Consider the following 27,345-nt stretch of genomic DNA (forward strand, 5'->3'; position numbering starts at 1 on the left):
CTAAAAGGCCCTGTTGTGGGCGGCGCCAGACTGAGCAGCCTCCTGCTCGAGCGCGGCGGTGGTGCCGATGGGGCGCTTGAAGAAGACGTTGCGCTCCCAACCATCGATATCATCGATGACGGTCTCACGAACAAGCTCGTACTTGCCGATGCGGGGCAGGATCTTGGCCCAAACGGCCCAGTAGATGCCACCAGCGAAGAGGACGGCGAAGCCGGTCACGCAGTGGATCCAGTAGGGGAGGTTCTCGTACTGGTTCTGCTCGGGCGTAGGGGGAGGAACGAAGGGAGCAACGACGAGGTAGATGTTGCTGAGCAGGAAGAAGATGACGACGGGGAGCGAAGCGCTGAAGGGAGGGTTCCAGTTCCACGCGGAGCGGTTGAGGTAAAGGTGAACGAGACCACCGGCGACGAAGACGTTGATGATGGCAAGAGGGTACGAAATGAGGCTATTTGTGGTTAGCGAGCGATCAGACATAGGTTAATTGACCAGTCGTGACATACTTGAGGAGGAAGTTGTAGGCATCGCCAGGAGGGGGCGCCAGCATGACGATGATGCAGATGAGCCAGTGCTCGAACAGGCCAGCGAGAGGTGCGTTGAAGGGCTTGTTGCTGGCCCAGAAGCGAGAGAAGGGCAGGATACCCTCGCGGCCGAGCTCCTGGACAAGACGACCCTGGGAGAAAATGACGGAGAGAACGTTTCCAAAGGCGGAAAGGGCAACGAAGACGGAGAGGGCGCGCTCGGCGGTGCCACCAAAAACGTTACGGAACAGCGAAGCGGCGACGAGACGGCCAGAGGTCAGGATCTCCTCCTTGGGAACGGCAGCGAAGTAGGCAATGTTGATGAACATGTAAAGGACCGAGATGGCACCGATGGCGATGGGAGCAGCAAACTTCAGGGTGCGGACCGGGTTCTTCGTCTCGCTGAGGGCGTAATTGGCGTTGCTATAACCAACGTAGGACCAGATAACGTTGTAGATGGAGGTGACGACACCGTAGGCGCTGCCGGTGGTGCCCTCGAAGGCATTGTCGAAGTTGTTGAAGTCGTTGTCGATCTTGAGGTGACCGCCGAGGGCAATGAAGCCAGCAATGATCATGAGGAAGACAATGGTGAGCTTGATCCAACCGAGGAGGTTCTGCAGGCGCAGACCCCACTTGAGGGCGGTACCGTGGATGATGAAGGCCGTGGTGATGCAAGCGAGACCGACACCACGCTGGTTGAAGCGAGTGATCTCAACGTTGGCGGCGTGAAGGATGTATTCGCCGAAGACAACCGAGTTACCGGCAGCCCAACCGAGGAGGACGACGTAGCCGGCGTACAGACCGGTGGTCAGGAACTTGGGCTTGCGGTAGACGTACTCGAGGTAGTTCTTCTCACCACCGTTCTTAGGGATGGCGGTGCCGAACTCCATGTAGACGGCGGTACCAGCAAAGGCAATGATCATACCGGCGACCCACATGAAGAGGGCCAGACCGACGGAACCAGAGGAGCGCAGAATGCTGGAAGGCGTGGCGAAGATACCAGTACCAACGATGCGGTTGAAGATGAGGAAACTGGCGCTGATGATGCCAATCTGGCGCTTAGCCTCGCGCTTCTGCTCAATGCGGCCTACACAGTTGTCTTGTCAGCACGGAGGGCACAAGCAATCCAAGCTCGCGGGCGGCGCGGCGTATACGTACCGACTTCGCTGTCATTGTCAGAGGCGGCCGGCAGGAAGCCGTCCTTATGGTCGGTGCCAGAGGCGGCGGCAGGGGCGTCGCCGAAGACGCGGGGCGCAAAGTTGTCAGCCATGGCGTATGGGTGTTGATGATCGTAGCCGGCCTTTGGGTGTCTATGACCAAGATCCAATCGGTGATCGGCGAAACTCGAGGGCTGCGGGAGGCTCCAGGAACATGCAGGTCAAGCGAGCTAGAAAGAAAGGAAGGGTTCGAGAAGGGGTTTTATAAAGTCAGTCGCTCCCATGGGGCAGCACCCACGCGAAAGTCTGGGCCCCAGAAACGGTAGCATTGTACTACATGGGATGGCCCCATGGTTCGGACCGCCGTACGGCGCCAAGTGGACCGACCATCATGGACCGCGATGACGCCTTCGGCCTCGGAGGTTCACGACAGGCTGGGCTCACGTTGATGACATGACGCGACGCGAGAAATAGGCAACTGGATTGCTGTTGGCGCAGTTGCGTGATCGTGAGGCCGACGGTATGCGTCTCGATGCGGGCGCCCCTTGCCCGCAGGATGGTGGTGTCGCTGTCCAGCAGACCCAGCAGCTTCCCGTCTTGCAGGCACGGCGACATCCACCAGGATGGCCGTTCACTCGGGACAGACCAGGTCTCAGCTGTCTGGGTAGGATGCGTGCTGGTGCACCCGCACATGGTTTGAGTGGCAAGGGGGTGTGGAGGTGGTCGAGGTTTGTTGGTGAAGACGTTGGATTTGAGGTGGGTTTGGCAGGTGCCGTTGCGAGGCTCTGGTTGGTGATGCCGCCGTCCTGACCGGTACGTACCGAGTGACTAAGCCAGGTGTGTGTCAGGATTTCCACTTCGGTGAGCTTAGACCCGATGACGCGATCTGCCGTGATCGCATCGCCAAGTATGCAGCCAATGAAAAGTGCCGGTCATGCAAAATTCGTCTTCTCTGCTTCTTAACCACATTCCTTTCCTGGGAGCCCCGAGATTCCGTCAGTCTTGGTGAGGATGCAAACATTGCCCAAGCTCGCCAACAGGATGCCTGCTCTTGTACGCGAGCTTGGCAAAAATTGTTTCTCTGGCTGCTTCGTAGCCCACAACGCCCGCTACACCCTGAAGCTGATCAGGAGGCCGCCTCGATAGTCTGACCCACCTGCTTCCCGTCCTACCTCTTCGAGCCTCAAATGAGCCTTATTCAGGCCACCTGGGCCTCAGCCGGTCTATTGTGTCATGGACGAGAAGGGTCCAGGGCCACAATAGGCATCCAACGCGGCCTGTCAGTCGTCGAAGTATCTGATGGTACCCTGAGGCGCTCGCTACCATCCACCCCAGGTCGGTAGGATGCATCCGACCGCCAGTGTTCCATATACGACCTGTGGATATGTCATCCTCTGGCAACGCCACCAATATCGGTTTAGATGTGACTGCTGCTGTGTTCTGCTTCGGCAGGTACACATCTTGTCGGTCGAAAGCCAAACGCAACCGCTACAGACGCCGCATCCCTCACAGGAGCATCCTCCAGAACAGCGTGAGATAAATTATGCTACCGTGCCGTGCTAGCTGCAGGCCACGGTTGCAACGTCCTCGGCAAGCAGCGCTGATCCAGCTCAGCGATTTCTTTTCACCCTGACCCGTCACTCTTCAGGCCGCAAACAGCGGCACATGCAACTTGAAAGCTCCATGTGACCAGTGATGCTATCCAAGGCATGGGCCAAGAAGGATGTCACGCAATTTCAACCTGCTACTGGGCTGTTGTTTACCGGCCGACAGACTTTGGCAAACACACATACTGCTTCGCGCCACTTGACATGTGGTTCCGCGTTGAGCCCCTTTTTTGACTCAGTCGCTGTCGCCCACCCCTAGGTTTAGCTTTCGCTGCGCACGTCTTTGCCGATGTTCCGTGGGCTCAGACCACCTAGCAGCGGGAGTCGGTAGACTTGGTGTCATTCAGAACAGCGTTTCGTGACAGCCTGTATCGACCAAATACGTTTAGGACTGCGTGTCAATATCGAACATCGCAAGGTGTATCATGTTGCCGTGGTCTCTCCTCAAGCCGGTTGTTTGCAATAGTTTTCCGACCATTCATCGCACAGCAATAGCACTGGCTGTCTTGCCATGTGTCCTCGTCGACTTTGGACCCCCACCTACTTCGACATCTTCGAGTCTGTCGGACGAGCATAGATTAACAACAGACGGTCAACAGTCAACGAGTGTCGGTTTCTCAAAAGTTCAAACTTGTTTAAAGCAAGCTGGGCACCAAAAAGATTCATTCGTATTTACAAGCTACGCCATTGATCTAACATGGTCTCAAGGCAACGAGGCTGTGTTGCCAGAGTGGATAAAGAAGGGCACCACCGAGTTCTGATGCCTTGAAGCGTCTATGGCTCCAACCCCCCCCCCCCCCCCCCCACCCCTTCCTAGTGCATAGCTTCCTCCTATTAAATATCTAAAAGTATAGCAGCAACATTTCCCACTCGACCAGCCATATCACAGGCCTGCGCTTTACAAGCGTCGTCGTAAAGCTTGCCAACAGCTTTTGACATAGCTCCGTGGCTGAAGGTCTTCCCGACGCTTTAGCATCGCATTTCGATTCCATTTCTCCATCTTTCGATCTTCCCGTTGATTCAACGTGAAACTAGTCTTTTCCAAACTGTCGAACTGTTTAACGTCTAGGAAGCCCTCTACGAAGAAGACCAGAAGCACACGATTGACAGTGGGCAGAACATGTGCCGACCTTGACTCTCGACCCTATGACCACCCGAACTTTCCAACCCATACGATATTAACCTCGAGCTTACAATGAAGATCAAGAGAAGCCTTCGACTGTTTAAACAGGCCACGAAAACACTTCCTGACTCTAGCCAAGTCTTCCCACCGACCGCCTTGGTGAAACAGGGGTAGCAGAACCATCGTCGAAACCTTACAACCCACAGGTCTCTGGCCTTCTCAACTGTTCCCAAGGCTCGTTTCAACATCATAGCCGGAACTTTCGTGAAGTTGTATGCTGAAGTCCTTTCAGTTCCCCAGCTTGGCATATCAGCTGTGCGAGTATATCACCCTCCAACTTTGGTCATACCTGAGTGCTGGCATCAGGCTTGTGCAACATATTTCATGCTTGCAGGTCATTCTGACTCTAGCCTCGAACCTACACGCATGTCACTATCTCGAATGGACAGTCTTTGAAAGGTCTTCGGACATGAGCCGCAGTCGACCCTTTCTGAGCTTGACTAATCACGAGTAGATGTGAATCTTATACTACCACAAGGCCGGTCCCTATCACATACGACCATACCTACTGGAGAATTCGGGATCCCGTCCGCTCTCCCATAGACAAGCCAGTAAGGGTCGGACTAGTAGTTGGGTGGGTGACCACCAGCGAATCCCTGATGTTGTATGTTTTTGACATTTTGCTTGCCTTTGTCGTATATAGCAATGTTGGGGTGCAACGGAATTCGACAACGAGTCGTTTGACCATGCAAAAAGTGCAGATCATTGCTGTGCCACTAGGTGCTAAGTGTTATCACACATCTTCGACATAGTAGCGTAAACTAACCCCAAAGTTGGTTGTCGTCACGCAATTCCGGAATCATTTGCCTAAAAGACATTTGCGAATAAGGTTCCTGGAGCTCTGCTAGATTCCCGTATACCCGTGTGCCTTTGATCTGGTCGTGCCCCCACCCAATTCGTGCAATCTCTTCTATCTGGGCCGTGGAGGGCAACGAAACAAGTTTGAGGTGATTTTTCCACCGACAGCATCATCAAGAAACGAGCTAGAACTTCCATGGGAAATGCTCCAATACACATTGCATTCACCGACGGAAGATTGTGGGTTGGCATGTTGTGATGGGAGGACCTCCGCGCTCTAAGCTCGACCTAAGCACGTGGCAGCGGGGAAAGCTCGTTCTGACACGGGCTTGGACGTGAACAACAATGAGATCGTATGAAACGAAGCAATCGTCTGGCCTCATCTGATTTGCTATCTACCACTAATCATACCGGACCGTAAACGTCTTGGTCTGCAAAATAGCCTTCTCGCTATTGTTGTCTGGTTGTACGTCGCCGCCACCATCGACACTGATCTGATGCACATTGTTGGGGCTTTTGTTGTCTTCGTCCCTGTCCATTGACCTGAACACTTGCATCTCGTTATCTTCGTACCGGTCATATTGGCTGCGCACCTTGCGCGAGAACGCATTGGGTGCAGAGTTCATTTCCTTGTTCGCATATCCCGAAGCATAATTCGGTCCAGACATGTTGGTCGAGGAGGCTCCCATAAGCTTGGGGGCGAAGTGCTTGAAGAACTTGCGGAGGGTCGGCATCGATCCGCAGATGATGAAGAGGTTGGCTTCGATGAGACTTTTGCCGCACGTGTCAGTAAGAATGGTCCACCGCGATTGTGCGCAAGCAGTCCAGGGGTATGACTTACGACCAGATGTTAGCACGAGCAGCGTCCCAGGTAAGGTCCTGGGTGGCCAGAACGTCCAGAAGGAAAACTAGTCGGACGATTGATGTTCCCACCGTCATGGAGCCAATGGCGAAAATGACAATGGCGCCGATCTTGGGGAAGATTCCCATGCGGAGGCGGACGACCATCGGAATGGGCAACACGAAGAGAAGTATGTCGGTGACGATGTTGGAAACGGCCGTAGCAATGTAGAGAATGCCGACATTGATGCAGCTTCCCCCTACCATCAAGACATCATAGGCTTTAGACACTGGCGTACAGTGGACAAACAACATGACAGTAATGATAAGTGTGTACAGTGCCACAACGACGATGCTGGTCCAGACGGCAATGCGCCACCATCTTTGAGGCGAAAGGTGGAGATAGAAAGTCAGAAGCGATAACTTCGTGAATCCGTTACAGAGCATAAAGACGCCAGCGGTCACGTATGTGATCTGTTACGCAGAAAAGTTAGCTGTCTGTTGCTGCGAGACATTGATGTGCTGTGGATGGCCAGCACTTACCAGCGTCGAAGTCTTGTATGTTTCCAGAGGAACCTCCCACATGTGACACCCGAGAGCTTTCATCGCTACGGTATCTATTGAGGCCCGTCAATTTGACTGTGCTTGCGGACTGGTAAAACGTCATGTTTTGCTTGTACTTACGGACCATGCCGGCCTGTGTTGCCACTGACGATACCTGATGGATTGGTCAACCTTCAGTACTCATTCTGATCAGAAAGGATGGCAACCGACCCATGCAAGGAACATGAATGCTGATTGAAAAAACGAGTCAGCAAACCAAACGTTGCAACAGGAGAATCATTGGATTTACCATCGTCAATTTGGAGGCCCTTTGCTAGGAAGATCTTCGTATAGAACCTCTGCATCAGGGCAATGAAGGCCAGTGGCCCCATTATGCCGAAGATCAAGTAGTGCTCCATCACATACTGCCGCTGCGGGTTATCAAAGTCCACCACGTACCCCGGCGGTGCGGGAACTAGGACCTCGACGCCGTTGACTACCGGAATTCCGGACATGTTGATGGTCGATTTGAAGTTTGAACGAGTCAAGCAAGCCGTCGATCAGCAGCAGGACTGGAAAACGGAACCACAACCAGATCACTTGCAGAGGGGTGATGGTTCAAAGCTGGTCTACTTACATACTCTCCTTTGCATCAAAGTGCACATGACGGCAAGGGATCTCGTCACCGGAAAGTACCCATCTGCTTAGCGGCAGACAGGGACCAAGGTTGTGGGTGCCGGCCTTTTGGCTCAAAGTCCCGCACTCCGGGGCGTTGAGATGGAACAGAGCCTAGTGACAGGTGATTGCCACCAGATACCAGAGCCAATCGGTGAATGACTAGACGGTGGAGGCATCACATGAATCTAAAAGGCTCTAGCCTTCAGGTGGGGGGCTGTATCGGATCATCAGATGGACATCGACAGGGGGAATCGTGGACAAAGCCCAATGGTTTTGCCATGATGCTGCCTACACGACATGGTACAGCATCCCAGAATCGGCACCAGACTTCCCTGAAGCTGCTGGGTCAGACGGAGCTCTCGAAGAAGTTTGGAAGGATGCATCAGTCCCTGCAAGCTTGATCCGCATCTGCTGCAGGCTGAAAGGGGGCCAAATGGTTAGTAAAATGTACCTTGCTCCTCTGTAACAGGGCCAGAAGGCCAAGTGAATCCTTCGCTCGGAATGGAGTACCCCGTGGAGTCCGAACTATCTATCCCTGGTAATCCCTGTGAAGCTCATTGTCAACGCCGGGCTTTCATGAGCGAGTGGCTAAGCGGCAGTTAGGATTGACTTGGCATATCCGCGCCAACCGCTCAACACGAGACGAAATTTGGGCCGTGTCCGATGTCGAGCTAGAGAATCATGTCTCGGGGTACAATGTTAGTTCCCTCTGCTCAACTGAGCTAGACCTTTTAGGTGGATGAACAAGATATCCTCAGACAACCATAGTCCTCTCTGACGGAACTTCTTTACGAGTCCGACAAGCTTCCCATATGCATCCTTATCGTGCGCTCAAGCACAAATCAGAAACCCAGGGATCTTGAAAAGGCACTCGAACGAGAGTCGGTGATGAGACTGTTAAGGCGTTGCAGGGACTTGCTGGGGACAACCCGGTTGAAAGACGCATGGTGTGTGAAGGGCGACTTGGCACTCCCAAAGCGGGGAATCTGATGGGGGAGGTCGGTGGTAAGTTGGCCCGAGGTTGGCAGATGAAAGGGGATTTGATGCGCTGACTGCAGATATCCTGCGTACTTGGTAGATGTGTTGACAGGGGCGGCAGACAGGTTGCATTTCCAATCGGTCGGGAGCCCGGTAATCTGGTCGTCGGGGCACCAACTTCATGCAAGCAAGTCTTATGGTGTCAGCCGTTGTGTCGGTCGTTAAGTTTTCTTGTTCCGGCGCGAGTCAATTCATCGCACGGATCTCGGGTGCCAGGATATGTGAGCAGAGCGAACTGCTCCGCTCTCCGTGATTATGGCTGTGCGTCAAACTACCGATCACGATTAATCCGCTCAGGTCAGTGCCCTAGTTTCCCGGGGGACGAATCCGACCCCTGAGCACTGGAGACCTTCGAAGCCACTGGCATTCCCGTCCTGCGGCCCGCGACGGTGGCCGCTTCTAGTAATAATCAGGCTTATCACTAGTGGCGGGACTACTCTAGTTGCTGCCCTTGAGGTTACGTTACCCCGACTGGAATAGCGACAAGAGAACCATCACTCTCCTGGCGGCATAGTCTGCATAAATTTCGTCTGCTCTTCAATCTTTACCTGCACCAACAACAGTCACTGTTGATTGAGCCCGAAGCTTAATCGAAAAGCTAGGACTGCTCGTCGTTCTTGGTTTAAGCCGCGAATGAGAAAAAGATTGACCCCTAGTCGGGGATGACTGAGGGACCCAAAACAAACCGGTTATCTTTCCTCTTCTTGGTAAGCCTAAGGACAGGGTAGGCCACTGCTCGCGACGATCTTGTGATCCTTCGGCGCGGTGCTCTGCCACATAATCCGCGTTGAGCGGCAGCATTTACCCCCCCTCCGCCCGTCAGTGTAGTGTACATGTGTACTCTGATTGAGCATGACTATTCGACTGATTTAGTTCCTCGAGTCGTGTTCAGAGACTCGGAATTAGATTAATGCTGCTCGACGTATGCTTATGTTCAAGCTTCGCTCTAGCCTGTGGTAAGGTGGTAAATGATGCAAAACTCGATCCGTGGCATCCCAGGAGATAGCGGAGCCCCAAGGATGCTGATCCCGGTTGCACGGCAAAAGTCACAAGGCCGACAATAACCCAAGTCCAACACTTTGCCAGATCCCGTCTCAGTGCCCCGTGCCTCGGCCGGACTTCCTGACTCGCGAGTCCGAAGACCCCTGTCGAGGGGCTTCGTTGTCCAGAAAGGGATTTTAGCGCGTCAAATTGTCGATACTTTCTGCTCACGTCTCATACCAAGGCCAGGCTATCAAGGAGATGTCCGGAGAAAACTCCGGAACACGACTTCATGCAGGTCCGGATCAACTAGAGCCCATCAGAGGGAGATTAGTGGATGCTCTACCGAACGCGTAATTACAGCTGCAAAAGATATAACGTCCTAGCCATGCATGTCATGTTGCTCGTAATTAATTTTTAAAAGTCTTGCCCATCTCCAAGACCGCTTTGTCTCACCATACCCTGTTTTCCACGTGACGATTGTCTGCGTTCAAAGGTGGAAGGATTGCCTTTGCCAGCTTCTCAACCCAGCCGCCACGCGACAATACGGAGTATTTCCACCTGGCCGACCACAGAGTAGTCCACCATGAAGATCTCTGCCGCGGCCATCATCTCGGCGCTGGCTCTCGAGGGAGCTTCAGCCGCTTCTGTCAACGGCCCCCGATGCCACTGCGTATGACGGATCCACGTCCGGCTGGTCCACACCAGCAGAACTTTGTTCGCATCATTTTGCTGACTCTAGTACCAGTGCACTGCTCTCTCCAAGACAGAAGGGCTTGAGGGTAAGGTATGGTCACCAGATGAGCAGCGCTACGATGAGCGCCTGACTCAATACTACTCTGCGAACGCCGCCCAAGCTCCCTGGTGCATGGTCTTTCCGGAGTCTGCCGAGGATGTGTCCAAGATCGTCAAGGTTTTCAACCAGCATCAATGCCCATTCGGCATGCGTTCCGGTGCCCACTCGGCATTCAAGGGTGCCAATGGCATCAAGGATGGTGTCACTGTTGATTTTGGTATGTCTTCCTTCTGTTGAGACTTGGTCCTGGCCACCCTTCTGATCTCAGTTCTTGTGTAGGTAACCTGAGCTCTACCACATACGATAAAGCCACCGAGATCGCCTCAGTGGGGCCTGGATCAGACTGGGGCAAAGTGTACAAGACCCTGGCAACAGAGAATGTTGTCGGCGTAGGCGGTCGCGCTGATGTCGTCGGTGTTGGCGGCTTTACCACTGGTGGCGGCTACTCCTTCCACACTGGTGTTCGAGGCTTCGCCTGTGACAACGTGGAGAACTTTGAGGTCGTCGTCGGCGATGGCTCAATCGTCAATGCCAATGCCAAGGAGAACACCGATCTGTGGAAGGCTCTCAAAGGTGGCTCTGGAAACTTCGGCTTCGTCACGAGGCTGGATATCAAGGTCTGGCCCTCGGCCCAGATCTACGCCAGCCTCAACGGCTACGCCCAAGAGCACCGATTCGAGGCTATGAAGGCGTATTACAACTTTGTTCTTGTACAGGACTTGGAGCCCGAGAGCCAGGTGATCTACGCTCAGACGTACGACAAGACTGGCTACGGTGTCGGTGGCATTCTCAGCAACATCAACGCCAATATCTCTTCGGCCTTTGATGAGTTCCTCGCCATTGAAGCTCTCTACACCATCCCTGTCACTGGCCCCGCCCATGAGGTTGTGCCTGTCTTCACTGGCCCCACGCCTCTGGGTCTTTTCGCCAACTGGCAGACCGGCATGGTCGCTCACGACGAAAACATGATGAAGACCATGGACGAGATCTTCCACGCTCACATCGACAAGATGAAGGCTGCAGCCCCTGATGCTGACTTTGAGATGATCTTCCAGTGGCAGCCTGTCACTCAGGGTATTGTCAACGTCATGGAGAAGCGCGGCGGTAACTCCCTCGGTCTCGAGCACGTTGTCAAGGACGGTCCTGTCATCATGTACAACATTGTGTTCACTGTCGACACTGCTGCCAACCAGGAGATCGTTCTTCCCATCGCCCTCGAGATGAACAAGGCTATTCAGTCTGCTGCTGACGGTCTCGGCCTCAACAAGCACTGGCAATTCCTCAACTACGCCCACTCCAGCCAGGACCCCATCTCTCACTACGGCGCCGAGAACATTGCTCACATGAAGGCGGTGTCCTCCAAGTACGACCCCAATCAAGTGTTTCAGAAGCTGCGCCAGACTGGCTTCCACCTCCCTGCATAGGCGAGTTTGAGGAGCGGTGGCCCTGCTTAAAAGAGTGTGTACATGACCATATTTTTCATGTTGTAATTGAATTGGCGGGCATAACAACGCATTGCGACAAATAGACGCGACTTCCGGTGGCTAAATTCCCGAATGTAATAAAGCACCCAATGTCCAAATACTAAACAAAATTTCGAGAAGATCAGGTTGGAAGCAATAGGTTCAGCATGCCTTGCTTCTGATGAACATTGGAAACGCTCCTTCCAGCATCTTGCCACAGAGACTTTGAAGAACAATGATGCTACCGATGCGCATGTCCCCAAATGATATCAATTGCCGTTCACAGACACCGCTTAAAACCACGCTCGCTTCCTGTTCTTGGGCTCGGGAGGGTACACCACAATTCTGTCGAGATCGGCGCCCTTGTAGTCGAACCCATTGTATAAGCCTCCGATGGTGATCTTGTTACGGCCCTTCTTTAGAGGCAGCTGTAGGGGTGTCGAAAGAATGATTCCTTTATGAGTGTCCTTCTGGTACAGAGTGTGGACGTGGTCGGTATCATCGTTGAGAACAACACTGCTGATGCGGCGCAGTTGCCACGTGCCATTAATGCGATCGGGCTGTCCGTAAGGTTGGTCACCGAAGCCCATGTCATCGGTATCTGTAGACAGAGAATGTTATCAGCAGTGGGAACTTGTGGTTGGGGTATTGAGCGACTACAGACTTTGATGGTAGAAAGAGACCCACCGGTCTTGGCCTTGACCGTCAACCTCGAATGTTATCATGCTGTCATTGCCATAAATACCAGTAGCGATCACATTATGGCTTCCAAATGACTGAAGAAGTCCCATTAGCGAACGACTTAATTGCCGGGAGGGGTTGACTTACGGCCTCCTGTAGGAACGCGTCTCCAGCAAGCTTTGCACGCTTGGAGGTGTAGGTCTTGCCCTTGATGGGATACCACTCGCCAGTTTGCCTGTGAAACAGTCAGAGACATCGTTTCTTTCTGAAGTTGTCACACTAGGTACTAGGACTTACACATCTAGATCATAGATGTCATGTCAGATAACACGGCGACTTCCGTCACGTCGTTTATTTCAATTGGGAGCCAGACATTCCGGCTCTCCCAGAGATACAGCATGTCCCACTGGTCAGCCATGTAGAGGTATGTAGTCTTCTTTGAGCCCTTGATCCTCCAAGAGAAGCCGGACTGGGTCCTGAAGGTACGAGTGTAGGCTGGAGATACGATAAACGGCTGCGACCAAGGACCCTCAAGTTTGTCGGCGCGCATCCCGACAACATCTAAGCGAATGTAAGTCAGGTGTCTGAGCAGGGACATGAGTATTGAAGGTGGGGTTTCTCACTGTTAGGGCGGTAGCCTGTCTTGTGGCTCATCAAGGCGAAGTAGCTCTTTTCTGTCTGCAGAATCGTCGGGGCCTCAAAGTCGTATTTGTTGAAGCGGAAAGTTACCTCCTCGACATCAGTCAGGTTGCTGTTGAACTTGCTGACATAGACATCGCGGCCCTCGACCCTGTCTCCGTTTGAGTACAACTATGATTCCCCCGATTTTTAATCCGTGAAGGCACCAAAATCTTGAGACCAGTTGCCGAGAGGTGCGATGGCATCTTGGAAAATGTATGGGCCAGCAATGCTATCAGCTGTGGCTAGGCCCTGGAGCAGCATGCTATATTTGGAGTCGACGACGTGCCACCACATCTAGAAACCCCTGATCAGTATGATTCGTCTTCAGGGTCCGTTTGAACTTTCTGAATGTTCATCTTACATGGTACTTGCCCGTCTCCTTGCTGTAAATAACCTTGGGACGCTGGATGCGGTTGTGCGAGGAGACATACTCGTGGCCTTCTACTGGTTCCGTATCCACAAATAATCAGTCAGTCATGCCAACGACTCGAGATAATAGAGTTGAATCAAAGTACCGAGTGCGAGGCCGTGTGACTCCCATGTCGCAAGATCATCGGAGCTGTAGACAGAAATGCCACCACCTTCGACTTGGCCCTGAATCTTGTACTCCCCGAACCAGCAGAATCTGCCTGTCTTTTCGTCCACGCAAAGACCTCCAGCGTGAGCGTTGAAAATGTTGCCATCTGTGTCAAGCCAGCGGGCGCCCGGCACAATCCATTTGGCTGAGGCAACGCTCGCAGTTCCGAGCAGCAGTGCAAAGGTTTGGGAAAGAAGCATTGTTAGTCAAGATGCTGAGCCGACTGCAACGAGACCGAATTGAAGAGTACGATAAGCGATTTGAATAAAGATTAATTTCGAGATTAGTGCCTGATCGCGGGGCCTTTTTGGATGTTTTTCTTTGGCGCAAAAGCATTGGTAGGCTCTGTGATCACCAGCGGTGATCTCCTGTGCCATCATCGGGATTGTATTGAATCTCAGAACCACGTCGGAACATCGAAAAGCGAGGGCCTGACAGTGTGCCAGTATAATGTTTAGGATAATCGTACTGCGCAATATCTAAACCCGAAGCTGGACCGCTCAGACTACGTCATCAGTATCGCCCTCGTTGCAGCATGGGCACGAATTGCCGTCGACTTTATAATTTAATCCACCAATTGTCCTTGCACAGTGCTCGATCAGTCAAAAGATGCTTCTCCGTAAAGCAAGTGTCTACATTTGCGCAAACTCGATATACCTTTGAACCCCGCACGACGTTGACTGTGGTCGCCGTCGAACCATAGCTATGCCACACAGGTCGTGTCTTCCACAACATCCCCGCAAAACGTGAGATTATACTTTCGGGGAAGTAGTGGCCGATGTAGGCGGCTAGGGGGCCATATTCAATATCGCCCGATTTGGAACATGGGTCCGGCAGGCAAATGGCTCGGACTAAGGAAGCCTATTCGTTTTCCGTTTGCCCTTTCGCCCGAGCGCTGTCGATCTTTTGATAGAAGGTCGACGCTGATGGTTGGTTTTCGCTGAATATCGATCATGCTTTTCGGCATTTTTCGGCTACAGATCACGAACATCATCAGTGCTGTCCTTGTTCTGCACACTTGATATTTTCCGTCCACAGAAGAATAATGTTGTGGCAGGATTGACATGCTGAGGGGCGCATATGTACGACGCGATGATATCTTCATGTTAAGAAGGGTGGTTTTGAAATGCTCTCAAAGAGACTAGATTTTATACTGCATAGGCAAACTCTCTTTCACAATGAGAATCAGCCTAGTTCGCGTTAGCATCATCGTGATGCACGCCTTGAGCGTTGCGGCGGACTGGACAGACTTCGGCGCCCACGAGAAGCCGGTTTCTTGTCCCCGCCGAGGTACGAAATGCAAGCATCGATGCGTCATTGCTGCAAACAACAATGGAACCGACGATTCTCCAGCCATCATTCAGGGCTTTGAGAAGTGTCGCGAAAACTCTGTAATTGTGTTTCAAAACACAACTTAAAACATTGAAAAAGCAATGTCGTTCAAGCACCTTGACAACGTCAGGATCGAGATAAAGGGTACTCTTCTCGTAAGTCTCAACTATGTCGTGACATCAAGGGGTTTCTGACCGAACGATGCGTCTATAGTGGAGCAAGGATATCCAGTACTGGCTCAAGAACTCACTGCCAATCGGTCCCGGTGTTGACCAGGAATCCTATCCACCAGCCGCCTACCAGAACCAGACCACTGCCATGATTCTTGGTGGCAAGAGGCTTCATGTCGAGGGCTATGGCCATGGCACCTTTGACGGTAACGGTCAGACCTGGTATGATTTCGTGCGCGGAGAGTCAAACTACCCTAGTAAGTAAAACTCTCAAACGCTCAAGCCAAACTTCTCCTCACGACATTTGCGTCCTCACGACATTTGCGTTCCAGACCGACCGCACGCCCTTGTCGTCACTGCTGAAGACTCGTACTTTCACGGCCTTCGTTTCGTGCAGCCTCAAATGTGGTATGCAACGAGCTATTCTCCCTGGCGAACAAATGATTTGCTAATCTTGCAGGACTGTCACCGTCGTTGGCTCCAAGAGAGTATTACTGGAAGACATCTACGTCAATGCAACTAGCAGTAACAGAAATCCTGCAAGGAACACCGACGGTGCCAACACAATGTTCTCAGACCGTATCACGTTCCGACGCTGGACCATTCAGAACGGTAATGATTGCATTGCGGCCAAAGCCAATTCAACCAACATCATCATTGAAGATTCGACATTTCACGACGGCCAAGGCGTTGCTATCGGCAGCATTGGGCAGTACTATGGCCGCTTTGAGACCGTCGAGAACGCGACGGCTCGCAATATTGTGGCATACGGGTCACGCTATCTGGGTCGGATCAAGACCTGGACTGGTGAACAGAACGATTGGCCGCCGAACGGCGGCGGCGGTGGTATTGGCTGTGAGTCTTCTTCCCTTGACTGATGAATCTTAGTCACGACTCAATCTGGATGTAGACGTGAAGAACATCAACTGGGACAACGTGACGATCCACGACGGCTCGCGGGCGCCATTCGTCATTAACCAGTGCTACACGAATGTCGATCAAGCCAACTGCAGCACATCCACCTTTGACATCTCCGACATTTCCTACAAGAACGTACAGGGCTCAATTCGATCTGCGCACGTTGCCGAATTTCAATGCAGCAGATCCCACGGTGGTTGCGACCGGATTGTTTTCGAGAATGTCCAGTTGGAAAACATTGCCGTGGACCCTCCCGTAGCCGCCAGTCAATACAAGTGCAGCAACGTGAATGAGCCTGACGGGTTCAAGTGTGGCTGAAGTGCGTCGGAGCACAGGTCTTCATCACTTGCAGGCTAGAAATTTTGGCTTGCACGCCTGGTCCCGCAGGCGGCTAGAACTCTTCGGTGAGGGGGATGACAACGGGAGAAAGTCCTCTTTTCTACATACCATTCTGATTACCTATCTGGAATACAGCAGGTTAATGTCTGCTGGATTCACTCAGCTTGTTCAAGCAAGACCATCTACTATATAAAGCCTTGTTCTTCAGAACTATCATGTTGTAGCAGTCCAAGCTGTAGATATAGCTTTTTTCACGACAGGACGGGCTCTTCAAGCTCCGCTGCCATTGTAGAGAAGGAAATTGGGAACTCCTCGCGGGTCACTGATCAGATCCTTTGTAGCCAGCTCAAGAAGCCTGGTCTTGATCTGCGCTGGCGTTCGAGGACCCTCCAAAGCCAGCAAGTAGGCAATGACACCAGCAACATATGGTGCGGCCTCAGAGGTTCCCGAATGGCGGATTGTAGATGTAGGGGATTTGACATCCGCAGTCAAGATATCCTCACCAGGCGCGAAGATGTCAGCCGTTGGGCCCCAGTTCGACGCAGCCCAACGGCGGTAATTGATGTTGCTAGCGGCGACGGTGATGGCGTCTGGCAGGTTGGCCGGAGACCAGTCCGCCGAATCAGAATTGGAGTTCCCCGCTGAGACGGCAACTGGAATGCCAGCGTCAATCGCAGCTTGCACAGCACTATTGACTGCGGGGGAGTTGGTCGAAAGCATCGAGATGTTGATGACCGACTTTCCAACCCGCCCCTTCGATACAATGTCATTGGCGGTCCAGGCAACGCCATCGATAAGCCAACTAAGCGACCCTCCATTCGTGCCCGACGCCTTGACTCCGATGAGGGAGGTCCGTTTGGCGACACCATGTACCTTGCCGCCGATGACGGCGGCAATAGCAGTACCATGAGCGTCGTCAGTTACAGCGTTCTCCGCGCCAGCAGCAACATAACCGAGACTAGCACGGCCTTCAAAGTCGACGTGATCGGTGTAGATGCCACTGTCAAGGAAATACGAGAATGTTCCTTGGCCGGCACTCCGGTGGAAGATGTAGCTTGAGTTGGACGAGGGTGGGTTGGCGCGAGAGATAGCTGACAGACCCCAAGGCGGGTTCTCCTGCTCCTCAAGCGGCGTTGAAGAGGTCAAGGCAAAGAAGCTGTCGGGCTCAACGGATGAAACCTGTTTTATGTTAGATGCAACTCGTCGTAAGTTCCTCTTGCATCTCGACCATGTGGAAGGCTTGGCTACGGAGTTTTGTCCTTACGTTGACATTGGCCCTGATGGCTTCGAGGGTGTCATCATCAAAGGATCCTGCATATCCTGCAAAGTCGTTGAAGCTAAAAGTAGAGCTCAAGCCTGAGGTTATATCTCCGCGGCGCCGCAGGTTTCGGGCATGGATGTCAGCTACCCATCGAGCATGAAGGTCGAGATCGACGGCTGCATGAGGTTTGAGGGTGACAACATATCGGCCAGCAGCTGCAACGGCATCCGTATCGAGGGGCGCACTTAAGACGCCTAACGATGCTGAGGCAAGCAGGGTTAGAAGGAATTGGTGTGAAGTAAGCATTTTCATTGATTATGGAGCATAATGAAATGAAAAGTGCGTGGTTGTCTCTCCACCTGATCAGGAGGCTTCTTATATTTCTCGTCGGGTCAGGACGACTTTCCCCGTCTGACAATGCTGAACCCGGGGCGGGGTTGTAAACTGATGCTACTGAACCAACGGATAAGACGTGCTACAAAATTTCCATTTCAGGAAGCTCACAAGCAACCTTCCAAGGGTGATTTCCACGATGGGAAAGTCTTGGCCGTTGGCACGTCGCGGCAGAGTCGTTTTTGAGTGCCGGCCGACAGGGATCGGCGTTTTGGGTGGGCCTCCCGACTCGGCAGATCGATGGCCATGGAGCATTGAAAGCGAAAGCGACGCAGGTTAGCCAGCGAGAATGCAGTCTGATTTTTTCTTTGTTTACCGAATGAAAGGTAGTCGTCCTGGGCGGTTGGAAATATTGCCAAGATTTGCGAAATAGCAAAGAGGCAGTTCGCGGGCGGTGGCCTTCATGATCAGGTAGTTGCAGATCAACCGCGGCGATACTACCTTACCCCCTGAAGTGCCTTGACCAGCAGCTTAACTGACTCAGGACTTGCGTATACGACCCATCCAGACTTCCGCGCGTGGGGTATCTGAGGCCCCTAGCCCCCTACTAGCACAGCTCGTCACACCTGTCTTTCTGACGTATCGACAAGGCGAGCCTGATAACGCGACCCAATATTGGAAGGGATATGTTTCGTATATCATGCGTGCTTGTGTGATGTACTACTGCGAAGCGCCAAGACATTTTCACTTGGCACTGAAGTTGGCCGACTTTGAACTTTCGGCTGGAATGCTCTGAGGACGGTGCACTCACTACTTTAGGAAATCCATCTCCAGGAGGGGTTCGACCGATGGGTTATTCAGGTGGCGGTGCAACCTCAAGATTCGGCGCATGGCGAAGCTCTATACCGAGCGATTCGTGTCTCCCGAAGCATTCGCCTAGATCAATACGGCCATGCATTCAAACAGACTTGAAGGAATGAGCAATCCAATAACATGACTGGACAAGCAGGGGTATCAATTTGGTCTCAATTCAGCCCCTGATGGGGAAGTATCAAAGACACACCAAAGGCAGCATCGAGATGATGGAGAACTCATTGATAGCCATTAATTTGTGTTGCTTCTGCATGCTTGACTTGTGCATCACTAGTTATAGTGAACGTCTTCGTCATAGGTCCCCTGCGCGGGCCCTAATAAGGTTTTCGTGCTTCATCTCAGTACAGGGATTTACATGCGCCTTCAAACTTGAGATCGGATCTCTTGCGATATGACTTGCTACGGCTGCCCCACAGTGCAAGAAGAGCAACCATTGGCGCCCTGGGTATCTGTCAGAACCCTTGACCGGCCATGGGACGGCTGTGGGACACCAGCTGTCTGTCAAAGGGTCATGGAGCAGAAGGGAGGGGACCGAGGGTCGTGAAGAACTACCTTATATATATAAAGAACCAGCATTCCATACTGAGAGGAGGAGGGCTTCGATTATCCCACTTGGTTAGAGACCCCCAAGAGACCAACAGTCGCCGTTCTTCACTCGTTGCAAGAACTCCTTGACGGTATCACCACTTCTGCAGATCTCGCAGTCATGTCACATCCAAGCCAGAACAAGCCACAAGCGCGCCAGGAAAACACGCATCAACAGGAGATTCATTCCTGTCAAGACATCCGAATCATGAGCTTCTTATTGTTGGCTATGATACCGAGAAATGTCGACGAGAAGGCGAGAGCCGCGCACTCCGCAACAGCCCTCACCCCCGCTGTTTCGTGCAGGATGGGTGGGCAGAAACACACCGCTTATCCCACAATGCTAGGAATGCCAGGTTCTCTCCGGCCCAAAGGTGATGTTATCCTTCTTCTCCGCAAAAAGTGAAAATGCCGCCCCCTCACTTCCTCTCTATGACAGACTTCTTCTTCTCCAGCTGAAGCTTGTCTAGTAGCACTGGGAGTAGTACTGGTTGACGACGTTGCACTTGTAGGGGGCGACGCAGGTGGTGGGGCCGGTGTGGCCGGCGCCGCCGCACTGCGCCCACTGGGCGGCGCCGCCGGTGCGGGGGGCGCGGCGGTGGTGGCGGGAGGGGGAACGGCAGTCGTGGCGGGAGGAGGCTGGGTGGGGGGAGCGGCGGTGGTGGCAGGGGGAGGTGTGGTGGGAGGAGGGCTGGAGCCTGTGGGAGATGGCAAAGATCAGCGTCTTGTTCTTTTGGTTCTGGTCGTTTGTCCAGGGAGAGGTGTTCTCGGGCTTGTAAAAAAATGTGACTTACCGCCGCCGGAGCAGGTGAAGGGACGGGGACCGGGGATGATGTAGTTGGTCACGGGGGGGTAGTAGATGCTCAGCTGGACTCCGGGGTCGGTGCCCTTGTAGGCGCCGGGGAAGCTGACAGTGGCCGGGTTGGCCGTGCCGGTGCCGCCAACAACGTTGATCTGAGCGCACTCCATCTGCGAGAGAGAGAAAAGAAAAGTCAGCAAAAGTTCGCTCACACACACACTCCGGCGTGCCCGAAGAGCTTGGGGGGGGGGGGTTCACTTACGTAGAACTGAGCACCGGGGTAGCTGCCGGCGCCGTGCAGGGCGATCATCTCGGCGCGGAGGAGATACTGGCCGGGAGCGATGCACTCGGGGATGCGGATGGTGTGCTTGCCCTGGCCGTTGATGACCTTCTCGGTACCCCAGACGCCATTGGTGAAGCCGTCCTCCTGGATCTTGAACCAGCCGTCACCGATGCCGCTGTCGGAGGTGGCGCTGGACACCTTCTTCAGGTAGGCCAGCGTTGGGCCCTTGTGGGTGCTGTCCATAATGTCGGCGGGTCCGGTGCCGGTGGTGCTGAGCATGTAGCGCCACAGGGCGGTGACGTCCTGGCCGGCCTGGACGGTGTGGATGACGCTGGTGGGAGAGGTAGGGTTAGGGGCGCCGTTGCAGGCCATCGAGTTGGAGGTGACGTCCTCGATGGGGCCGTTGTACGACGGGATGCGGACGCCGACGCCCTGGCCGTGGACCGTGGAGCCAACCTGGAGGTTGGTGAAGATGGTGTGGGCGCTGGCAACGCCGGCCATCATCAGAGGCTGGAGGACCTTCATGGTGGTGACGGAAAGGGGGATGAGACGAGAGTCAGTGTGTGGCCTTGTATTGTCTGACAACCTAGGACGATCGGCGAGAAGGATGAGGTGCTCAGGCTTAATCTGAGATCAACATTTGTGGCCGTGGCCGATCGTCTTTATAGCATGAATGTCTTCGATCGTGTCTCCTGTGCAACACGAACGCATCGGCGTTCGTTCCGAGGCCGTTCGCCCAGACTAAAGTCACACTATCCGCACAGCAACTGCGTTGAAGCCGAATGAAGTCGCGGACAACTGGCACCGCGCCCTGGAAGCGGCGCTTGTCGTTGTTTCAAACTCCACATGACTTGCCACCATGTTGATTTGATTAAGCTCCGAAGGGGGTTCGAGGATCCGGGCTGTTCCATGGGGGGCGCGGGGGATGTGCCTCCGGGACGGGTGGTAATATCTGGGGATGCGTTTATTTGCCGGGGGGGCTCGCTGACCGGCGGTTCGGTAATCCACTCTCAGGCTGGATTCCTGGGCACTTTAATTGGACCACACAACGGAAATACGTCTCGTGGGGTGGTGATGCTGGGAATGTACGTTGGTGCCGACAAACGGGGGGGTAAGCCAGGAGAGTCTAGTTTAGTCGTTGAGAGTTGGTTGAACCAGAGACCGGATAAATTACACGCAGAGGTAGCGTCGCAATCTTCGCGGTCGAGCCGTAGAACGCGATGCACGCTTTGACTCGGTTCCCTGAAGGACACTCGCCGGCGACACGCTCGTCGAGTGTCGTGTCGTGCAATGAGCTTGTAGCCCGCCGGCGACTCCTCTTGCCAAGACTCACAGACAGCATGGAAAATCCTGTTTCGCCCCTGAGAGAGCCTTGGGTTCTTCTGGCACCGGGCCGCACCCCATATGGCTATGCGGACTTGTTTAATTCGTGTGCCCTATCGGGAAGCTGGACTCGCGGTCAGATGACTGAGATAAAGTGGCCAGAGTCGATGACTCTGGCGATTCCGATGGGCGTCAAAGTCGCGCCAATACATGCAGGTGGAATCTATCACTGCAAGCCTCGTGGATGACAGCACATATCCAATGCATTTGATTCGATTGTCACTATATTGATGCCTGTCTGTCGTTCGGCAAAAGGGTGGCACTGGGGACATCCGACGAGCTTCCCCATGGGGAGGTCATTTGACTCAGCCTACCGAGTAATCAATCCTTCATGTCAACTACTGAAGCCTCCTGACGTCGGTACCACTCTTTGGAAGGCTCTCCGGACAAGATCGAGCGTCGTACTCCTCGGCTGCGCCGCGTGCACGAGCTCTGCTTCAAGGTCGACCACGGTTTCCATGGGGAGGACGAGGTTCCATCGCACACGGAAGCCGAGCCGAGACGCGGCGCTGGGAACGAGATCCGACCCTCTCCAGATCAATCTTGAGCTTTTCATCCAATCCGGAAGCCCTTGAAACTCTTCTTGGCAGGATGGGTTGCTGTCACAAGGTGTACACGCAGGAACTGTCATACCCTAGCCCGGTTTCTTCACCATGCCATGACCGTCTCATCGATCTAGTTCCTTGCCTCCCTTCCCCTAGCGACCAATAGTGGCATTCGGCACAAGCATCTGGCAATACTCATGGCCCTGCGTATCGGATAGGCCTCCCGAAAGAGATGCCACATAGCCCCCGCACGGCAATATGGCAAGGTCCCGTTATCAGACCATAGAGGTAAGACCTCCTCAGCTGCGGTGGCGAGCTGCGCGCAGCACGACTCGAGGGCAGCAAGCATGGTTAACAAGATAGTCTGCCCGGGTATCCCAGCAGGATTTTGAAAGACTTGCATCATCCCTGGACTCAATTCTGGTAGCTTTAGAAGATAAGTGCCGTTGCAGGAGCCGAGTGAATGGTAACCGAGATGAAGATGGGGGTTCGAGATGTTGATCCGGCCATGACACGGCCGAAGACCTGGTTGAACCCCCCTGAGCCTTAGGGAGTCAAATGTGGATGCCCTTTTAGCTGCGAAAATCAACCTACCGCAGCTTCTGAGTGATCAGTGGGAAGGGGGGGGGGCTTGATATTAGATCTAACCGAAAACGAATGTTATGCGTCGCTTGAGATGATTCTGGGTTGCACTTTTCTCAGATTAAAAAGGCGAAGAGTTTCTGCTTCCTCAGATGGAACTTGTCAAAAAGCTTCCTGGAATCTTGCTGAATTTCATTCATTATAGTTATCATTAAGAAAGAGGATCGCTATTCGAATCCTACGCTGAAGGAAGGGACGTTTCACTATTGACCACACTAGGGCGCCTCTCCTGCTCATCCAGGACTTCCAGATTCTCATACTCAACAGGAGCGTCCTTGGGATATGAGGGCGGGCTTGGCGGCACATCGTCGTAGACGGGCGGCAGCTCCGCATCCCAAGCCACACCGAGACCAGGTGCCTCGGTGAGGATCACGGCGTGCCGCATCCTGAGGACCCGAGCGTCGCTCGTCGCTAATACGAGGTTGGGAATATCCGAAGACGCAAGCTCCTTTGATAACAACATCTCGATAGAGAGCGAGTGCGAGATTTCGGTGCCAGTGCCATTGGCAGTCGCTCGGACATCACAAGCGTACATTGCATCTCCTTTGCGGGTGTGTCTCGTTGTAAGCCCATACTCAAACTCGAACTCGACGCGAGCATCGCTGGTGTTGTAATCGCTCTTCCAACCCCCGTGCATTTCCTTCTCGCCCAAGATCCGTGCCTCGTTTCGTCTGACGGTCAACTGGTCCGTACTAGCACCTTCCGCGGCGTGACTAGGACAGGCCGGAGCGGCAGTGCAGACCGTCTCTTCAAGCTTCCACGCAAGTCTTTTGAGCTTCCAGATCTCCAAGCTTTTGCCCTCAAGGCTAGTGATACCGTCGAGGCGCAGTTGCACTTTATGGGTGCCACTTGGGTGAATGACGCGGTTCAGGAACACAGTAGCCTTCACATTTGTTGGCGGAAACACGCGCATGGACTGGTGCAGTGGATCTGAGCCGAGGAGGGATCGCTTGACTGGGATGTCCCTCTCAAAGCTTAGGGGGTGGAAGCCGGCGCAGTGGATCTGAGCCTTGAACTCGTATGATATAGAAACGACTGGCGTGTCGATGCTTTCAGGGTTGTGGCCCCGTAAATGGATGGAAAATGGGTACGCGTGTCGGCCGGGGGTCAGCATTACAGCTTTAGGAAGAAAATCCCAGTGCTTCAGTTCCGTGTACTGATCAGAGCACTCGGTGCAATGCTTTGCAAAGGGCCTCTTCTGGTGAACATGCAGTTGCAGCGACGCCTGGAAGCTGTCAACCTGGACGGTTTCCTCGACATTCAAGTGCATCATGCCCGTGAAGAGAGCGCCGGCGGAGCGAGAGGCATCATCGTGAAACATGACTGGCGGTGTCTCAACGAGCCAGTCCAAGGACACTTTGGGTTGGTCATCATCCTTCTTGTGCAAGAGTCCAAAGGGGGAGAATGTGCGGTGGTGCTTGCGGGTTTTCTTCTTCCTGTTTTGGCGATTGTCTCCCTCGCTATCGGATGCACTTGGCGAAGCGGCTGGCGAGAAGTGACGGATGATGGGAATGAGATCACTCAAATGTAGTGATGGTGAGGTCGGCGTTGTGGTGGGTGAGTTGTGGCCTGAAGGGTGTGCCATTTTGATTTTCTAAGGCGTGTGTGTGGGATTGATAGCTAGGGGGCGTTTCTTGGCTGCCGATCTGTTTCTTTGGTTCATGAGAGTACCTGCGTTCTCTTGCAAGGAGGATTGTGCCAAGAAAAGCAGTCCTGAGGTTGATATCGATGGGTGAGAATCCTGGCGACGACACAAGATGAGGGCTCTGGCTTGCTGCTGCCTAGTATGTCGTCGCAGGCGACAGGGGGGGCTGTTGCCGAATCTCCGGGTCGCTCACGGCTGCGACTCGAGAATAAGGATGCCTAGATGTTCTCCCTCGAAGATCACTGGTGGAGCGCGGTTGTCGCAATGATTGACGCTGTTGACTGACGACTTTTCGTGCTTGCTGATGTCTCTGGGGGACGATGTCCGCGTTGGTGTTTGTTGGCGTCTTGTTCGCTATTGGGGCCGATCATGAGCGGAGCACGATTTGACCTCTTTCTTGCATGTATGCGGCAATGTCGGCGACGCTGCTCGATATTTGTTTGAGGGCCTTGATCTTATGAGGCCTCGTAGCAGCGTAGCAAGCAAAAATGGTTTGATGCATGTGTCATACACATGTGAGCGACGCCCTGGATCCGAATCCGGAATAGGACAGTTCCCCACCTGGCATCGCCGGCCGGTCTTTTGGGGCCTCAAGTTGGCGACGTGACATGGTCTGAGGGTACTGCCAAGGCAAAGTGGTGGGTGGTCGAATTGGGTTCTCCGCCACTGGCACGCTTCGCATCAGGTTTTCTGCCCTGGTTGCTAAGCGTCGGGCGGTCTGACGACGGCGCGGCCAAGCGACGAAAGCATAAGGTCGCGGTCAATTGGATCGGCACCATGGTCATGGAAGCAAAGCCCTGGAGTCAAAACGGCGCTCGGTCGGGAGTCATCGGCGAAAAAGACGCAATATGGAACCGACGGGGGTGGCTTAGTATTCCGGAGACGATGCCGGGGTGGGCAGGAGCCCGACTCTCGGAGCTACGGGCGTCGATGGAAACAGGCTTCGGTCTCGGCGGCCGAAATGGAAGGCGGAATCTCGAGTTGAAGGAGTCACAGGCGGCCGGCAGTTCAGGAGGTTCCATCGGCAAGATGCTGCTGAAGCCGAAAAGCGCAGGCCTGGGGCGGTCTGGACGCCGGGCCTTGGTGGGAGTCATTGAAGCCTGGGTAGTCATTTGGGTGTTCATCTGCGTCATGTCGGAGACGAGGCTGACCAACGAGCAGAAAATGCAGTGGAACGGGTTGGGGGGAGGGGGTTCGATGTCTTCTCTCTTGTGTCCCTGGAGATGTTGCATCCGAGGTTGTGGTCAGCACTCTTTTGCTGCTGTGCCCGACCTCGTCCTGTCTGGTCCGACTCGATGTTGCTTGCCCTGTTTCTCACTGCTTCTACCAACCTCAGTCGGTGGTGCTTGCCAGCTAGTGCTGCTACCTGCCCGCCCGCACCTGCCAGTGACTGGCCCAGAATCCACTGCAGCTCGAAATTGGCAGGCACCACGCAGGGCGCCCCGAGGCAGCGGCGCCCGTGTTGTGCCTCAGCCCGGCGGGGCGCACGGCGGGGATCTGCCAAGGGGCTGATCCAGTTAAGGTGCAGTGTAGCACCCCTGCAATCTGCCAAACCGCTGATCATTGCCAGGGCGGCCCATCGACTTCCTGGAGCCCGGCGCAGGCCTTGCCCTCCAGCGGCCAAGAAAAAGACTCGTCACACGACATTCCGATTCCCATGAGGATGCAGCATGCGCGAATTGAATGATTTGGTCTTGCAGACACACAGTAGCTACCTAGCCATCAATCTCTTCTTGCCACGTCTCTCATATGCAACGGACAAACCGGCCACACGTTGCTCCCGCCCCTCCACAATGATAGCCCTGAGCCATTAGGCCCGAATAATGATACGTAGCGGGAACCGCAGAAAATGCGAAATTCCTTCTATTTCCTCTTCCGTCGTTTGGATATTCGCGTTTATCACTGGACGCTGAAAGATTGAGCTCGTCGGGAGCCAGCCGATCGTTGGTGCTGGCGTGGGGAAGCCTCTGCCCTAAACGGGGGTCAGACTTCAAATAGTTCGCTGCGATACGAGGTCAGCTCGTTCATGATTCACGGAGCCTGCACTTGCGCCGTGGTTGGCGTGAGAACCTACAGGATACGGGGCCCGCATCTCCGCTCAGCACGCCTTGGAAAGCCAAGGTCTCTAGGCTTTTCTTGCCGTTCTTTCCTGCGTGCGTTGGCAAGGCAGTGCCTCCGAAGTCGAGCGCCGTGGTGTTGCAATCCATCGAAGCGTCTGCGAGGGACATGCTCGGCATCGAAGCCAGCAGCTGCACTCATATCGCGGTTCGCCTCTCTACTAAATCACTTGGCATTATAATCCCCGTGTCGATCTATTGCGTCGGCGCTACCGCCGAAGGCCTAGCTGCCGGGGGTTGCCCGGGTTGATCTGCTCAGGTTGAGGTTGTCGTATCGTTGGTAGCTTGTCAGCTCGTCGGAGGCAGTTGAAGTCGCGGCTTGCTTGCCATCGGGATAATAGATTTGGGCAGTTCCTGAGTCGAAGTAACGCGGCGCCGAAGGACCTTTGGAGCGTTGCAGATGGGCAGCCAAGATGAGCCATTGCCAGATTTGCGTCAAAGAGCACCTCCACAGCTGGGAGGAACGATGCGGAGAGATCGAGATTCCGAGTTCGTGACGTGACAAGCTTCCGTTCTCGCCGTCCCAGATTTCGTTACAGTCAATCGTTTGTCGTTGTCCACACCACGGCCTCTCCTGTT

General features: G+C 53.9%; 8 protein-coding genes across 8 annotated transcripts; 2 read left to right on the forward strand and 6 right to left on the reverse strand.

Moving 5' to 3' along the window:
* D7B24_003808 (uncharacterized protein) lies at positions 1-1,788 on the reverse strand (the record flags this gene model as incomplete). The annotated part of the gene is made up of 3 exons (XM_028637994.1): positions 1-445; positions 501-1,605; positions 1,677-1,788. The coding sequence occupies 3 exons, from the start codon at positions 1,786-1,788 to the stop codon at positions 1-3; spliced, it is 1,662 nt and encodes a 553-aa protein (XP_028497145.1).
* Positions 1,789-5,664: 3,876 nt separating this feature from the next.
* Positions 5,665-7,161, reverse strand: D7B24_003809 (uncharacterized protein; the record flags this gene model as incomplete). The annotated part of the gene is made up of 6 exons (XM_028637995.1): positions 5,665-6,034; positions 6,105-6,577; positions 6,647-6,720; positions 6,788-6,821; positions 6,878-6,897; positions 6,957-7,161. The coding sequence occupies 6 exons, from the start codon at positions 7,159-7,161 to the stop codon at positions 5,665-5,667; spliced, it is 1,176 nt and encodes a 391-aa protein (XP_028497146.1).
* A 2,768-nt stretch (positions 7,162-9,929) lies between these two features.
* D7B24_003810 (uncharacterized protein) lies at positions 9,930-11,563 on the forward strand (the record flags this gene model as incomplete). The annotated part of the gene is made up of 3 exons (XM_028637996.1): positions 9,930-10,016; positions 10,092-10,356; positions 10,419-11,563. The coding sequence occupies 3 exons, from the start codon at positions 9,930-9,932 to the stop codon at positions 11,561-11,563; spliced, it is 1,497 nt and encodes a 498-aa protein (XP_028497147.1).
* A 332-nt stretch (positions 11,564-11,895) lies between these two features.
* D7B24_003811 (uncharacterized protein) lies at positions 11,896-13,741 on the reverse strand (the record flags this gene model as incomplete). The annotated part of the gene is made up of 8 exons (XM_028637997.1): positions 11,896-12,203; positions 12,348-12,378; positions 12,431-12,518; positions 12,679-12,844; positions 12,907-13,073; positions 13,143-13,258; positions 13,326-13,408; positions 13,480-13,741. The coding sequence occupies 8 exons, from the start codon at positions 13,739-13,741 to the stop codon at positions 11,896-11,898; spliced, it is 1,221 nt and encodes a 406-aa protein (XP_028497148.1).
* A 978-nt stretch (positions 13,742-14,719) lies between these two features.
* On the forward strand, positions 14,720-16,279 carry D7B24_003812 (uncharacterized protein; the record flags this gene model as incomplete). The annotated part of the gene is made up of 7 exons (XM_028637998.1): positions 14,720-14,831; positions 14,895-14,940; positions 15,004-15,028; positions 15,087-15,300; positions 15,376-15,451; positions 15,504-15,898; positions 15,954-16,279. 7 exons carry the CDS (start codon positions 14,720-14,722, stop codon positions 16,277-16,279), a joined length of 1,194 nt encoding a protein of 397 aa, XP_028497149.1.
* Positions 16,280-16,570: 291 nt separating this feature from the next.
* Positions 16,571-17,873, reverse strand: D7B24_003813 (uncharacterized protein; the record flags this gene model as incomplete). The annotated part of the gene is made up of 2 exons (XM_028637999.1): positions 16,571-17,479; positions 17,565-17,873. The coding sequence occupies 2 exons, from the start codon at positions 17,871-17,873 to the stop codon at positions 16,571-16,573; spliced, it is 1,218 nt and encodes a 405-aa protein (XP_028497150.1).
* Positions 17,874-19,818: 1,945 nt separating this feature from the next.
* Positions 19,819-20,959, reverse strand: D7B24_003814 (uncharacterized protein; the record flags this gene model as incomplete). The annotated part of the gene is made up of 3 exons (XM_028638000.1): positions 19,819-20,050; positions 20,143-20,321; positions 20,414-20,959. 3 exons carry the CDS (start codon positions 20,957-20,959, stop codon positions 19,819-19,821), a joined length of 957 nt encoding a protein of 318 aa, XP_028497151.1.
* Positions 20,960-23,182: 2,223 nt separating this feature from the next.
* Positions 23,183-24,589, reverse strand: D7B24_003815 (uncharacterized protein; the record flags this gene model as incomplete). Its single annotated transcript, XM_028638001.1, has 1 exon — positions 23,183-24,589. One exon carries the CDS (start codon positions 24,587-24,589, stop codon positions 23,183-23,185), a length of 1,407 nt encoding a protein of 468 aa, XP_028497152.1.
* Positions 24,590-27,345: the final 2,756 nt, after the last annotated feature.

Source organism: Verticillium nonalfalfae (assembly GCF_003724135.2).
Source record: "Verticillium nonalfalfae strain VnAa140/NRRL 66861 chromosome Unknown scaffold_21, whole genome shotgun sequence".
Classification (NCBI taxonomy): Eukaryota; Fungi; Ascomycota; class Sordariomycetes; order Glomerellales; family Plectosphaerellaceae; genus Verticillium; species Verticillium nonalfalfae.